This window comes from Rana temporaria, chromosome 3, assembly GCF_905171775.1.
Source record: "Rana temporaria chromosome 3, aRanTem1.1, whole genome shotgun sequence".
In the NCBI taxonomy this organism is placed as follows: domain Eukaryota; kingdom Metazoa; phylum Chordata; class Amphibia; order Anura; family Ranidae; genus Rana; species Rana temporaria.
In genome coordinates, this window is record NC_053491.1 from 482,912,675 (window position 1) to 482,927,528 (window position 14,854).

General features: G+C 46.8%; 1 protein-coding gene across 2 annotated transcripts in view; it reads right to left on the reverse strand.

Annotated features, from left to right (window-relative positions):
• Window positions 1-2,037: 2,037 nt before the first annotated feature.
• LOC120933692 (N-acetyllactosaminide beta-1,3-N-acetylglucosaminyltransferase 3-like) overlaps window positions 2,038-14,854 on the reverse strand; it is a 64,897-nt gene continuing 52,080 nt past the window's right edge. Inside the window, exons 1-3 of one of the 2 annotated variants that reach the window (XM_040347042.1) lie at window positions 12,252-12,345; window positions 9,422-10,016; window positions 2,038-2,851 (exon numbers count right to left, since the gene is read on the reverse strand). In XM_040347042.1, coding sequence (XP_040202976.1) covers window positions 2,331-2,851; window positions 9,422-10,016; window positions 12,252-12,332 — 1,197 coding nt within the window. In that variant the 5' untranslated portion in view covers window positions 12,333-12,345 and the 3' untranslated portion in view covers window positions 2,038-2,330. Of the gene's footprint in view, window positions 2,852-9,421; window positions 10,017-12,251; window positions 12,346-14,854 lie in introns of those variants that run through there. The other variant, XM_040347043.1, reaches the window with a different exon arrangement.

Genomic DNA, 14,854 nt, shown 5'->3' on the forward strand with positions numbered 1-14,854 from the left:
TATTCTCTGGTGACACAGACAGAAGGGGACTATGGGGCTTTCTATTCTCTGGTGACACAGACAGAAGGGGACTATGGGGCTTTCCATTCTCTGGTGACACACAGAAGGGGACTATGGGGCTTTCTATTCTCTGGTGACACAGACAGAAGGGGACTATGGGGCTTTCCATTCTCCAGTGACACAGACAGAAGGAAGCTATGAGGCTCTCCATCCTCCATAGGGTGGCACAGACAGAAGGGGTCCTTGGGGTTCTCAATCCTACATGGGATGACACAGACAAAAGGGGACTATGTGGCTTTTTTCCATTCTACATTGACACAGACAGAAGGAGGCTATGGGGCTCTCCATCCTCCATAGTGTGAACAGACAGAAGGGAAATTTGAGGCTCTCGGCCCTCCGTAGGGTGACACAGACAGAAGGGGACTATGGGGTTCTTAATCCTACATGGGATGACACAGACAGATACAGTAGGAACTATGGGGCTTTTCATTCTTCAGTGACACGGACAGAAGGGGACTATGGGGCATTCCATTCTCTGGTGACATGGACAGAAGCGGACTTTGGGTCTTTCCATTCCCTGGTGACATGGACAGAAGGGGGCTATGGGGCATTCCATTCTCTGGTGACACAGGCAGAAGGGGACTATGGGGCTTTCCATTCTCTGGTGACACAGACAGAAGGGGACTATGGGGCTTTCTATTCTCTGATGACACAGACAGACGGGGACTATGGGGCTTTCCATTCTTCAATGACACAGACAGAAGAGGACTATGGGGCTTTCTATTCTCTGGTGACACAGACAGAAGGGGGCTATGGGGCTTTCCATTCTCCAGTGACACAGACAGAAGGGGACTATAGGGCTTTCCATCCTCCAGTGACACAGACAGAAGTGGACTATGGGGCTTTCCATTCTCCAGTGACACAGACAGAAGGGAACTATGGGGCTTTCCATCCTCCAGTGACACAGACAGAAGGGGATTATGGGGCTTTCTTTTCTCTGGTGACATGGACAGAAGGGGACTATGGGGCTTTCCATTCTCCGGTGACACAGACAGATAGGGACTAGGGAGGTTTCTATTCTCCAGTGACACTGACAGAAGGGGACTGTGGGGCTTTCCATTCTCCGGTCACACAGACAGATGGGGACTATGGGGCTTTCCATTCTCTGGTGGCACAGACAGAAGGGGACTATGGGGCTTTCCATTCTCCGGTGACACAGACAGATGGGGACTATGGGGCTTTCCATTCTCCAGTGACACAGACAGATGGGGACTATGGGGATTTCCATTCTCTGGTGACACAGACAGATGGGGACTATGGGGATTTCCATTCTCTGGTGTAACAGACAGAAGGGGACTGTAGGGCTTTCCATTCTCCGGTGACACAGACAGAAGGGGACTATGAGGCTTTCCATTCTCCGGTGACACAAACAGCAGGGGACTATGGGGCTTTCCATTCTCCGGTGACACAGACAGATGGGGACTATGGGGCTTTCCATTCTCCGGTGACACAAACAGAAGGGGACTATGGGGCTTTCCATTCTCCGGTGACACAGACAGAAGGGGACTATGGGGCTTAATATTCTCTGGTGACACAGACAGAAGGAGACTATGGGGCTTCCCATTCTCCGGTGACACAGGCAGAAGGGGACTATGAGGCTTTCTATTCTCTGTTGACACAGACAGAAGGGGACTATCCATTCTCTGGTGACACCGACAGAAAGAGACTATGGGGCTTTCCATTCTCCAGTGACACAGACAGAAGGGGACTATGGGGCTTTCCATTCTCTGGTGACACAGACAGAAGGGGACTATGGGGCTTTCCATTCTCTGGTGACACAGACAGAAGGGGACTATGAGGCTCTCCAATCCTCTATAGCAGGGATATGCAATTAGCGGACCTCCAGATGTTGCAAAACTACAATTCCCATCATGCCTCTGCCTTTGGGTGTCATGCTTGTGGCTGTCAGAGTCTTGCTATGCCTCATGGGACTTGTAGTTCTGCAACAGCTGGAGGTCCGCTAATTGCATATCCCTGCTCTATAGGGTGACACAGACAGATTGGAACTATGAGACTGTCCATCCTCTGTAGAGTGACATAGACAAGGAAAATCTGAGGCTCTCTGCCCTCCGTAGGGTGACAAAGACAGAAGGGAAATATGAGGTTCTCCTTCCTCGGTAGGGTGAAACAGACAGAAGGAAACTAGGAGGCTGTCTGCCCTCCATAGGGTGACACATGTAGAGGCGGCTCTGCCCTCCATAAGGTGACACACATAAGAATGAACTACCAGTCTGTTTCCTCTGCAGTAAAAAAAAAAGTGGGACTTGGGGCTATTGGTCTTTCATTTTCTTTTTCTTCTTCTTTTTCTTTCCCTCCTCCTCCTCTTCATTTTTGTCTAGTTCTGGTGGACAAGGTTTCAAATACGGTAGTTCCTTCCACACTTCCAGAAGTCGATGTGGAGTTAGGCCATGGGCAACCAGAACATCTGCATATCGGCAGTTGTCGTCACTCTTCAGGCCAAAGGAATGGAACCTTGGCTCATGATGGAAATGAACCTTGGCCGCCAAAGCTAGGAACCCGAAGAAGACATCGTCCAGTGGGAAGGTAGGAATAATGGACGCCGCCCAGTGAAGAGATGGCACCAACTCCGACGGGAGGAGGAAACCACCACCAGAGACAAATGCAGGGTAGTAGCCATGGGGATAGACGGAGATGGGCACAGCGTACTTTCCCCAGCGCTCGGGAGGTGCGTGGATTTGCTGTTGGCCATGGATGTGAAGTCGATATTTCCGAGGAGAGGCGTGAATGTAGGACACCAAGGCATGTGGGTTCACAAATTCATCATCATCACCTGTGAAAGGAAATAAGAGGGAAATATTTCAGAATTGCAATTTTTTGAAAATGTCTTCAAACATAAACCCACTTGCCGAACTCAATACGTATGTATGTATATATGTATACACACATATACACACATATACATACACACATATACATACACACACCTTGCTGTCTGCAAGTGGTTTACCAAGATTAAGGCTGAAGATATCAGCCAAAACCCCAGTACTGTTTTTTTCAGCAGGTGGATGTCTTTCTCAGGAAACCAACCCGAGCAGCTCATGACAGGGCTGTCTTAATGCATGGGCACCTCTGGGCACTGCCCAGGGGCCCCAGGTGCATGGGAGCCCCCATGATAATCTTGCATTTCATCATACTTGTCAACTGTCCCAGATTTGCCGGTGTCTTGTCACATTTCGCTCCCCATCACAGATTGCTCCAGAAGTGACGTTCCGTCGCCGCCATCTTGCTACACCTCACACTCCTGCACAGTAATGATAAAGTGTGAAGGGGGCAAGCGGACATCTTGTTACACCCTTCAGAGTTTTAGATTTCACAGTTATTTTCAACACAAAATGGAGCTTATACGCTTAATTACATGATTTTGAAATCCGACGGACTGTTTACATGTTACATGTGAAAATCAGAGGTGTTCTGTCACATTAGCAACCATGTAAGGTCAGCAGGTTTGCTGCTGCTTTTAAAATTTAACATGTAAACAGTCTGTCAGATTTCCAAATACTGTATTTAAGCATATAAGCTCCGTTTTGTGTTGAAAATAACTGTGAAATCTAAAACTCTGGTGGGTGTAACAAGATGTCCGCTTGCCCACTTCTCTATCATTACTGTGCAGTAGTATGGGGTGTAGCAAGATGGCAGCGACAAAACGTCACTTCCGGAGCATTCTGTGATAAGGAGCGGAATGTGACACTACACCGGGACAGTCACGCTTTCTACTAAGCTGTGTCGGGATGGCCATGTCCTGGCCAGCGTCCCATAAACTGTACTGTGCCCCCCTGATCCCAGCATTCTGCCCTCCTGACTCCCCCATGTACTGTGCCCTTTGTGTTGATTAGTCTTTGATTTATGGCATGTTTTCTTATTGTTTAAGATCAATTTTATTATGTTTAATTCTATCAACTATTTATACTTTAATTCTTGAGAGTAGGTGAGTAAATTGGGACAGGCTGGTAGGGGCCTCAGTGCATTACTTTGCCCAGGGGCCCATGATGCTATTAAGACGGCCCTGGCTCATGAGCCGCTGGAAAGGTTCCGCCAACCAGTGTTTCTTGGGCTTACCGTTTCCACCGGTTTGCCCGAGAATGAAACGAACAAGATGTGCTTTAACTGCAGACTTTCAGCTTTAATTGAGGGTATTTACATCCAAATCGGGTGAACGGTGTAGGAATTACAACAGTTTGTATATGTGCCTCACACTTTTTAAGGTACCAAAAGTAATGGGACAATTGGCTGCTCAGCTGTTCCATGGACAGGTCTTTGTTATTCCCTTATTATCCTATTTACAAGGAGCAGATAAAAGGTCCAGAGTTCATTTCAAGTTTGCTATTTGCATTCAGAATCTGTTGCTGTCAACTCTCAATATGAGATCCAAAGAGCTGTCACTATCAGTGAAGCAAGCCATCATTAGGCTGAAAAAATAAAACAAACCCATCAGAGAGATAGCAAAAACATTAGGTGTGGCCAAATCAACTGTTTGGAACATCCTTAAAAAGAAAGAATGCACCTTTGAGCTCAGCAACACCAAAAGACCCGGAAGACCATGGATAACAACTTTGGTGGATGCCTGAATAATTATTTCCCTGGTGAAGAAAACACCCTTCACAACAGTTGGTCAGATCAAGAACACTCTCCAGGAGGTAGGTGTATGTGTGTCAAAGTCACCAATCAAGAGAAGACTTTACCAGAGTGAATACAGAGGGTTCACCACAAGATTTAAACCATTGGTGAGACTCAAAAACAGGAAGGGCAGATTAGAGTTTGCCAAACCACATCTAAAAAAGCCTTCACAGTTCTGGAACAACATCCTATGTACAGATGAGAACAAGATCAACTTGTACCAGAGTGATTGGAAGAGAAGAGTATGGAGAAGGAAAGGAACTGCTCATGATCCAAAGCATTCCACCTCATTAGCGGAGCATGGTGGTGGTAGTTTTTATGGCGTGGGCATGTATGGCTGCCAATGGAACTGGTTCTCTTGTATTTATTGATGATGTGACTGCTGACGAAAGCAGCAGGATGAATTCTGAAGTGTTTTGGCCAATATTATTATCGGCTCATATTCAGCCAAATGCTTCAGAACTCAATGGACGGCGCTTCACAGTGCAGATAGACAATGACTCGAAGCATACTGCGAAAGCAACCAAAGGAAAAGAAGTGGAATGTTATGCAATGGCCAAGTCAATCACCTGACCTGAATCCGATTGAGCATTTCACTTGCTGAAGACAAAACTGAAGGGAAAATGCCCCAAGAACAAGCAGGAACTGAAGACAGTTGCATTAGAGGCCTGGCAGAGCATCATCAGGGATGAAACCCAGCGTCTGGTGATGTCATCGCGTTCCACACTTCAGGCTGTAATTGACTGCAAAGGATTTTCAACCAAGTATTAAAAAGTAAAAGTTTGTTTTATGATTGTTAATCTGTCCCATTACATTTGGTCTCTTAAAAAGTGGGAGGCACGGATACAAACTGTTGTAATTCCTACACCGTTCACCTGATTTGGATGTAAATACCCTCAAATTAAAGCTGATAGTCTGCAGTTAAAGCACATCGTGTTTGTGTCATTCCAAATCCATTGTGGTGGTGTATAGAGCCAAAAATATTACAATTGTGTTGATGTCCCAAAATTTATGGACCTGACTGTATATACCGTGCCATACATATAACACAATATATAAAATACCTACACATATATTAATATATATATATATATATATATATATAACAACAGTTGGTACCTTGGGGGAAGGCCTGGAAACTTCATTGAAGGATGCACCATACACTGAAAGGCTTGACAGTGTCGCCTGTCGGATCTAAAAGTTCTAAAGAAGCCAAGCTAAAGAGATCTGGGTGCTGAATCCGGATTCAGCACCCAGAATCCGGATTCCGGACCAAAGTCTACAAAGGAAGGTCTGTGGCAGAGACTGTACTTTACTTTGTGCGCCATCCCGGCTGCTGGGCCAGTGGGGGGGGGAGCTGTCCGGGTGAGCAATACCCACTCTGGCTAGAGTGGCGACGAGAACTGTTTGCTGGAAACAGGAGTGTTTCCTTATTTTGATTACGCACCTAAACCTATCTACCCTTCCACCCCTCATCCTTCTTTTATTCTGAAGTTCTCCCAAATAAATCCAAGAAAAATAAGTGTATTGTGTGGACATTTCAATTTCTCAGACTCTCATTTCACCCTGGACAGCGAGAACACAGAGGTAACGTGCCACCCAAAAATATAACCAGCAGCTCCTACGGGGGTAGCGCTACATATATTTGGTGAGCATATGGGATCTGTGGGCCAGATTCAAAAACGAGATACGACAGCGTATCTCCTGATACGCCGTCGTATCTCTGAGTGCGGTCGGTTGTATCTATGCGCCCGATTCAGAGAATCAGTTACGCATAGATATCCCTAAGATCCGACTGGTGTAAGTGTCTTACACGGTCGTATCTTAGGCTGCATAATCACGCTGGCCGCTAGGTGGCGCTTCCGTATAGTTACGCGAGGAATATGCAAATGAGCTAGATACGCCGATTCAGAAACATACGTCCCGCCGGCGCATTTTTTTACGTTGTTTACGTTCGGCTTTTTTCGGCGTATAGTTACCCCTGCTATATGAGGTGTAGCTAATGTTAAGTATGGCCGTCGTTCCCGCGCCAAGTTTTGAAATGTTTATATTGTTTGCGTAAGTCGTTCGCGAATATGGCTGTACGTCATTTACGTTCACGTCAAATCCAATACGTCCTTGCGACGTAATTTGGAGCAATGCACACTGGGATATTTTACGGACGGCGCATGCGCCATTCAAAAAAAAACTTGAAAAACTTGAATCCGGCCCTGTGTCTTTTTCTAGAAAGGAGAGGTCCAGTTTGGGAAGGGGCCGTTGCCTCTTCCTGGCACAGGATGCCATGGAGCCTCAAATGGGTGACCTGAGGGCCTGAATACTAAAGGCTGAAACCTGGGGTGCTCCTGAAAGCTGACTGAGGGAGGATGTCCATGGGTTCTGTGTGGTATATCGGGGGAAGGTGACCTGCGACCAGGGTCTTGTGAGTACAGACCCCCTAAATGGGATCCTAGAAACTGTTGCTGATGAACGTCCCTTTGAGTGCTAAAAGTCAGCTGCTTGGTGTAGGCTAAAGGGGACACTGGCTGGTGTCCTGAAGAGCAGGGTCTACTCAATCCCTTCTACTTAAAGGGGACTTTGCTTCACTTTGTACAATTGGCTACACAGTTCCAGAGAAAAAGCTGTCCTCCAAAGTAAATAGTTAATTTGGAGTATTTTACTATATCCCTTCCCCTATGCGAGTTTAGTGGCAGCTGGTGATTAACATTTTTGGGGATGCGCAAACAAACTTAAAAAATGTAACTGTTAGTAATGCAGGACTGTAAATAGCCATTTATCAGCCCTACCATCCCTGTGCTAATTTCCTGGGTCTGTACACCTGCTGTGTGCATTATGAGGGGTTCCACCATCCCTGTGCTGAGTTACTGGGTCTGTAGACCTGCTATGCTCTTATTAGGGGATCCAACCATCCCTGTGCTGAGTTCCTGGGTCTATACACCTGCTGTGCCCGTTATGAGGGCTTCAGACCTTTCTTGTGCTGAGCACTGGACATGGGGCACAGAGGTGAGCACTGGACAGAGGGCGCAGAGGTGAACACTGGACAGGGGGCGCAGAGGTGAACACTGGACAGGGGGCGCAGAGGTGAACACTGGACAGGGGGCACAGAGGTAAGCACTGGACAGGGGGCACAGAGCTAAGCACTGGACAGGGGGCACAGAGCTAAGCACTGGACAGGGGGCACAGAGCTAAGCACTGGACAGGGGGCACAGAGCTAAGCACTGGACAGGGGGCACAGAGCTAAGCACTGGACAGGGGGCGCAGGGGTAAGCACTGGACAGGGGGCGCAGGGGTAAGCACTGGACAGGGGGCGCAGAGGTGAGCACTGGACAGAGGGCGCAGAGGTGAGCGCTGGACAGGGGGCACAGAGGTGAGCGCTGGACAGGGGGCGCAGAGGTGAGCGCTGGACAGGGGGCGCAGAGGTGAGCGCTGGACAGGGGGCGCAGAGGTGAGCGCTGGACAGGGTGCGCAGAGGTGAGCGCTGGACAGGGGGCGCAGAGGTGAGCGCTGGACAGGGGGCGCAGAGGTGAGCGCTGGACAGGGGGCGCAGAGGTGAGCGCTGGACAGGGGGCGCAGAGGTGAGCGCTGGACAGGGGGCGCAGAGGTGAGCGCTGGACAGGGGGCGCAGAGGTGAACGCTGGACAGGGGGCGCAGAGGTGAGCACTGGACAGGGGGCGCAGAGGTGAGCACTGGACAGGGGGCGCAGAGGTGAGCACTGGACAGGGGGCGCAGAGGTGAGCACTGGACAGGGGGCGCAGAGGTGAGCACTGGACAGGGGGCACAGAGGTGAGCACTGGACAGGGGGCACAGAGGTGAGCACTGGACAGAGGGCACAGAGGTGAGCACTGGACAGGGGGCACAGAGGTGAGCACTGGACAGGGGGCACAGAGGTGAGCACTGGACAGGGGGCAAAGAGGTGAGCACTGGACAGGGGGCAAAGAGGTGAGAACTGGACAGGGGGTGCAGAGGTGAGCACTCTACAGGGGGCACAGAGGTGAGCACTGGACAGGGGGGCACAGAGGTGAGCACTGGACAGGGGGGCAAGTAGATTGGGACCCTGAAGTCGTTTTTTATTTAAAATTTCCACACCCCTGAATTAATATACACATTTTTACCAATACATTTTGGTCTAAATTCATGAAAAAATATGATTTTATTTGATATGTTTTATAACAGAGTATAAAATACCACCAAAAGAAAGTTCTATTTGTGCAAAAAAAGTATATGCATTTTTTTGGGGTACAGTGTTGCATGACCAAGTAATTACCAATTAAAGTAGCGCAGTGCTGAATAGCAAAATATGTCCTGGTCATGAAGGGGGGTAGAACCTTCCGTGGATCAAGTGGTTAATAGACGTAAAGTTAACTTGCTGATCAGTGTTCTCCCGCTATCCTCTCCTTGCTCCCGTGCCTCCTGACCAGGACACATATTTGGTTTAAGGAAGGTCCCGTCCACACCCGAGTCCAGAACCAAGGTCACCTGTTACCCCCCCAGACTGGAGAGCTCCCTCAAAGGCCACAACAGCCTAACACTCACTCTTCAGCTTCCACCTGAACACAACTCCTCCCCAGCTGGGCTGACCAATCAAAGTTGGAGATTATTTAGGGCCCTCAGAATACTCCAGGCAGCTCCACCTCACCTCCCCTCCACTCCCATTCTTCTAGAAGGCACCAGAACATTTGAGAAGTTAACTTTACATCTACATACAGCACACCTGTTGATGGTCCCTTACCTTTAAATATATAGGTAGCCTCTGGACACTGGTAGTTTAGCCACTCGAGAAAACATCGTTCTTTCAGAGACAAGTTATGGTGGCTCTCTATGAAGTCCCAGAGAATGATGTCCCTGTGGGTAGAAGCCTCCTCAATCAGCCGCTCCATCTCCCTCCTCAGCCCGGAACTGGCCACCAGAAACATCCGCTTTAAGTGATATCCCCCCAGCTTTCTCTCTCTGGCCCATGTGTTCCTGAGAGATTCACGTCTCTGTTTGTTGGCCGGATGGGACTTCACCGCCAGAAGGATCAATGGCTCCTGGGTCTCGCAGTATCCAAAGAGGCCTATAACAGCTCGGCACCTGTACTTCTGGAGGGCCGGGTACCACCTGGTATATTCGGACAGGTTTAGATAGAAGCTGAAGTTTGTGTCGTAAAGAGTGGCTGATCGGCGTAGAGATGGGGGAGAGCTAAGATTGGCTGGGATAGGGTGATGGAGGTCTGGAAGGTCGCCTATAGGCTCACTCTCATAAAGGGTATAGGAGAGGAGAGACAGGGTGAAGCACAGAGAGATGGAGAGGACGGTGATGGACGATCGCCTTCGCCTTACCATACCCTGCAGAGAGAAACAAACAGGAAGAATCTATTTAGATAAAGATTCATATATATATATATCAGTCCTTGCACCAGAGGAGCTTACACTCTAATGCCCCCCCCACAGTCACACACTATTATTATACATTTATATAGCTCTGACATATACCACAATGTTGTACAGAGAACACTGAGGCAGTCACATCAGTCACTGTACCAAATGAGCTTACACTCTAATGTCCCCTCCCCCACACTCACATATTCATATTGTTATACATTTATATAGCTCTGACATATACCGCAGTGCAGTACAGAGAACACTGAGCCAGTCACATCAGTGTCTGTACCAGAAGAGCTTACACTCAAATGCTCTGAAAGCAACAACCTCTGCTTGTGGTAGAAGCTGTGAAAGTTTATTTCGAAGAGAAGAGTCAAAAAGTTGTAGTGCCCACCTCTGGTTAGGCTGCTGGTTTCAGTTTTGTTTTTGGTATCACTGTAGTCCGCGGAGCAGCAGTTGATTGTTTTTGTCTGATCAGGGTTTCCTAGCTGGGTGTTTTATTCCTCTCACCTGCTTCTGAAAGAAGGTTCCAGAATATAGGGCAGGGAGAGTCAAATGACCAGCATGAATAGCTGTCATGCCCCAGCCAATCTCTGGAAGGAAGGCATCTAAAAGAGGGTATAAATGTTTGGAAGGCCTTTCCAGAGTGTTCTTTCCTCTTCGGGAAGGGGTCTTGTTCTCCAGGGGCTGCTGCCCCTAGGAAAGAGCTACTGAGACCAGACATTGCAGTCTGGGCCTCAGCAGGAACTAGGCTGAAGGCCTGGAGGAGTTTGCTAGTGGACTTTTCCTGGAGGGCACTGTCCTGAAGTCCTGGTTTGGAGAAGGATCCACTGAGGATCTACCTGTGGGTGCTGGATGAATGACAGCTCCTGGGACATTGTGAGTAAGGCCGCGTACACACGATCAGCCCATCCGATGAGAATGGTCCGAAGGACCGTTGTCATCGGTTAACCAATGAAGCTGACTTTTGGTCTGATGTGCCTACACACCATCGGTTAATGAACTGATCGTGTCAGAACGTGGTGACGTAAAACACATAGACGCGCTGAAAAAAATGAAGTTCAATGCTTCCAAGCATGCGTCGACTTGATTCTGAGCATGCACGGGTTTTTAACCGATGCTTTTGCATACTAACGATCGGTTTTGACCTATCGGTTAGGCGTCCATCGGTTCAATTTTAAAGCAAGTTCTAATTTTTTTGACCAAAGGATAACTGACCGATTGCGCCCACACACGATCGGTTTGGACCGATGAAAACGGACCTTCAGTCCGTTTTCAACGGATGGACTGATCGTGTGTACGCGGCCTAAGACTTGAGTTTGGACTGGTGTGTGCTGCTCCTGTTGGGATTTCTCTCTCCTGTAAGAAGTTTGTCCTCTCATTGATTGGCATTATCATTTTGGGGTATCCTGAACCCCTCTCCTGTTCCTCAGCAATAAATTCTAAAAAGACATCCCCTAGATCACAGGTGTCAAACACAAGGCCCTCCAGGCCATTTCATGTGGCCCTTACACCCCCTTGTCTCCGCCCCTACCTGGTCTCAGCAGTCAGCAGCAGAAAGGACAGGACTCCTCCACTAGATCCTGCACTTCTCTGTCTAGCCCTCCTGGCAGCAGCACAAGGCAAGGGGGTGCACTGATGTAAGGGATAGTGGGGGGATGCTCGACTTCTGATGGTGGGTGGCTCTTGACATCCGATGTAAGGGGAGTGGGGTGCTGATACAACCGGTCCTTTGAGGGCAACCATAATGCTGATGTGGCCTACAAAGAAATGGAGTTTGAGACCCCTGCCCTAGATGGAGTCATTATTTTCGGGGGGCATGGAACTGTGCTTGTGACTGGCAGCCTCTGTACAAGTGAGGGAGACCCGAGGTATATTCCCAGCAGCCCTTCTGGGGGGCTAGCACTTTAATGTAAAAGTAAAGATTAGGAAGTAAAGAGATTAGCATGCATGGAGATCCCTCAAAATGGCGGCAGTTTCCTAAGATCTGAACTCCTGATCAAAACCAGAAACTTTTAGACACCGGTCTTGGACAGTTGCCATGTTTCACCCTCCCAAACATGAAATATTTAACATAGTTAGCACAAGCAGCATATCGTTAGCTACAAGAGACATTAATTTCTGTTATTTCTGGACACCTTTTTAGCTTGACCAACCTCAAGACTCCCAAATACTTCACTGTAATATAAGAAGACTAACTGTTTGTATGGTCCATAGCAAGTCAATCCAAGGTTCCAGAGGAGAACAGTCTGTTCCTGCTATATCTTTCTGCCAAGTCATTCTAGCATGTGAACCTGTTATTGTATAAAGAACCTAACATTAGCACATAAGCACTTAATAATTTCATTGAATTGTTAGTAAAATGCATAATAATTATTTTCAATTATTTGTGTCTTCGTTATTAATCATGTATATAGCTCTGACATACTGCATGCACTATTTTAGTAGTGAAAGCTTGCAGTGATTTAAAGCCTGAGGGAGCCAGCATCCTTAACAACTAGTAACTGTCATGGTTGTTAAGAAGTGGGAGGCCGTCATGTCTAACAACTGATGAGGTGTTCCCCCCCAAGTGGTCTGGTATGTATTTTGAGGGGAACCCCACATCGAAAAAAACATTTAAAATGGCATGGGGCCCCCCAAAAATCCATACCAGACCCTTATCCGAGCATGCAGCCCGGATAGCACATGGGGACAAAGGCCTCTTCCCCAAATTCCTGGCTGGTGGTTATGGAGGACTGTGGGCAGAGGGCTTATCGGAAACTGGAAGCCCCCTTTAATAAGGGGCCCCAGATTCCGCTCGCCCCCATGTAAATAAGTAGGGCCTACTCATTCACCAATAAAGTGCTGAAAAATAAAAAATAAAAAGGCAGCCATAATTTAAACAAAAAATTTCCCCCTGGTGTAGATCCAGCATCAATCATGATGCCTGCTGCCGCCGCGACCCGAAAAAAAAAAGGTCTACACCTGATGCTGGCTCTCACCATCTGACATCTCCGTCACCTCCCGCCACTAAATAAATGAAGTGGTGGGACCACCCGGCGGTGACACCGGGTGGCCCTGCCCCTTGTGATGTCACTGACTGGGGCATGCTAGGTCAATGAAGTCACAAGAAGGCGTGGACACAAGGAAGAGGCCCTTTTCCCCCCCATTAACATGGGAGGGGGAGCTCCCCTGCTCCAAAATACCCCCCTATGTTGAGGGCATGTGGCCTGGTTAGGTTAAGGAGGGGTCTGCATGGTATAGTATGTTTTTTTGGGGACCCCACTAATTTTTCATTTTTATTTTGGAGTGGGGGTGCCCGGCCCCTCCAAATCCATACCAGACCTGAAGGGACTGGTATGAATTGGGGGGGGACCCTACGCCATTTTTTCCATGATTTTTTTCTTTACATTCAGTTGTCACGGAACCTCTGATGACTCATCGGTAGTTAAAGATGCAGCGGCCGCCTGCTCCTTAACAACCATGACAGTTACTGGTTGTTGAGGCCACCGGCAGCCGCCCGCTCCATAACAGCCACTTATAATCATACACATTCCTTAAATACCGCATGCCTGGACCACTACTTAATTACCGCATGCATTTAATTATTTATTTCCTTCTGTGAATTGAGCTTAAGGCCTATGCATGCGGTATAGTGAACTGGAGGTTTTAGGATCACATGCGATATTTAAAGAAAATGTGTTCGGACACCTAAATACCACATGCGAGATGTTTTTGTGAATTGCGCCCAATGTCTCCCATCATTCAAATTTTTTTTATGAGACTAACAAAAAGAAAAAAGTTAAATTAAGCATTTAAAGTCACACAAACAAAATATTAAAAAAAATGGGGAATAATAGAAATACACAAATACAAAGAAATGGCTCCTAATGATTACAGAAGCTCCTTTCATCAACTGAAGACCTCTTCTTGAGTCATAAAATGTATCCCCATTATCCTCATTATTTTATGAGGCTTACAAAGAAAAAAAAGTAAAAGTAAAATAAAATATTTAATCCTACAAACCCATATTAAATAAAAAGAGAAAAAAAAATATATATATAAATACAAAAAGGAATTGCTTTTGAGGGTCAAAGAAGATCCTGCCTACTATTGAGGACCTCTTCTTGTGCCAAAAAAATTCCCCCCTTTAGTTTCATTATTAAGGCTAACAAAAAAGACAAAAAAAAGGGTAGCGTAAAATATTTAACGCTATAGTATAAAAAAAAAAATAGGGAATAACAAAAATAAAAAATACAAAGAAATTGATACTGCGGGTTACAGAAGCTCCTGTCATTGAACACCTCTTTTTGGGCCACGAAATGTCCCCCCCCCCCCCTTCTTTAGTCTCATGATTTTATGAGGCTAACAAAAAAGACAAGGCAAAGGGTAACGTAAAAATTTAAAGCTATAGTACAAAAAAGAAAAAAACAAAATAGGGAATAACAAAAATAAATAAGTTAAAAGGATTTGCTACCGAGGCTTACAGAAGCTCCTGTCACCTTTTGAGGACCTCTTCTTGTGCCAAATATTGGTCTTCTTTTTACAGGGGTATAAAAATGTAAGGAAAATAAAAGCAAAATAAAGTATTTTTAGTCTTATTATTTTATGAGGGTAAAGTAAAATATCTAAAGCTATAGTACAAAAAAAAAAAAATAAAAAAAGGAAAAACAAAATGGGGAATAACTAAAATAAATAAATAGAAAGCAATTTCTACTGAGGGTTACAAAAGCTCCTGTCTACTATTAAGGACCACTTTTTCTGCCAAATATTGGTCTTCCATTAGCCTCATTATTTTACAGGGGTTAAGAAAAGTAAAGAAA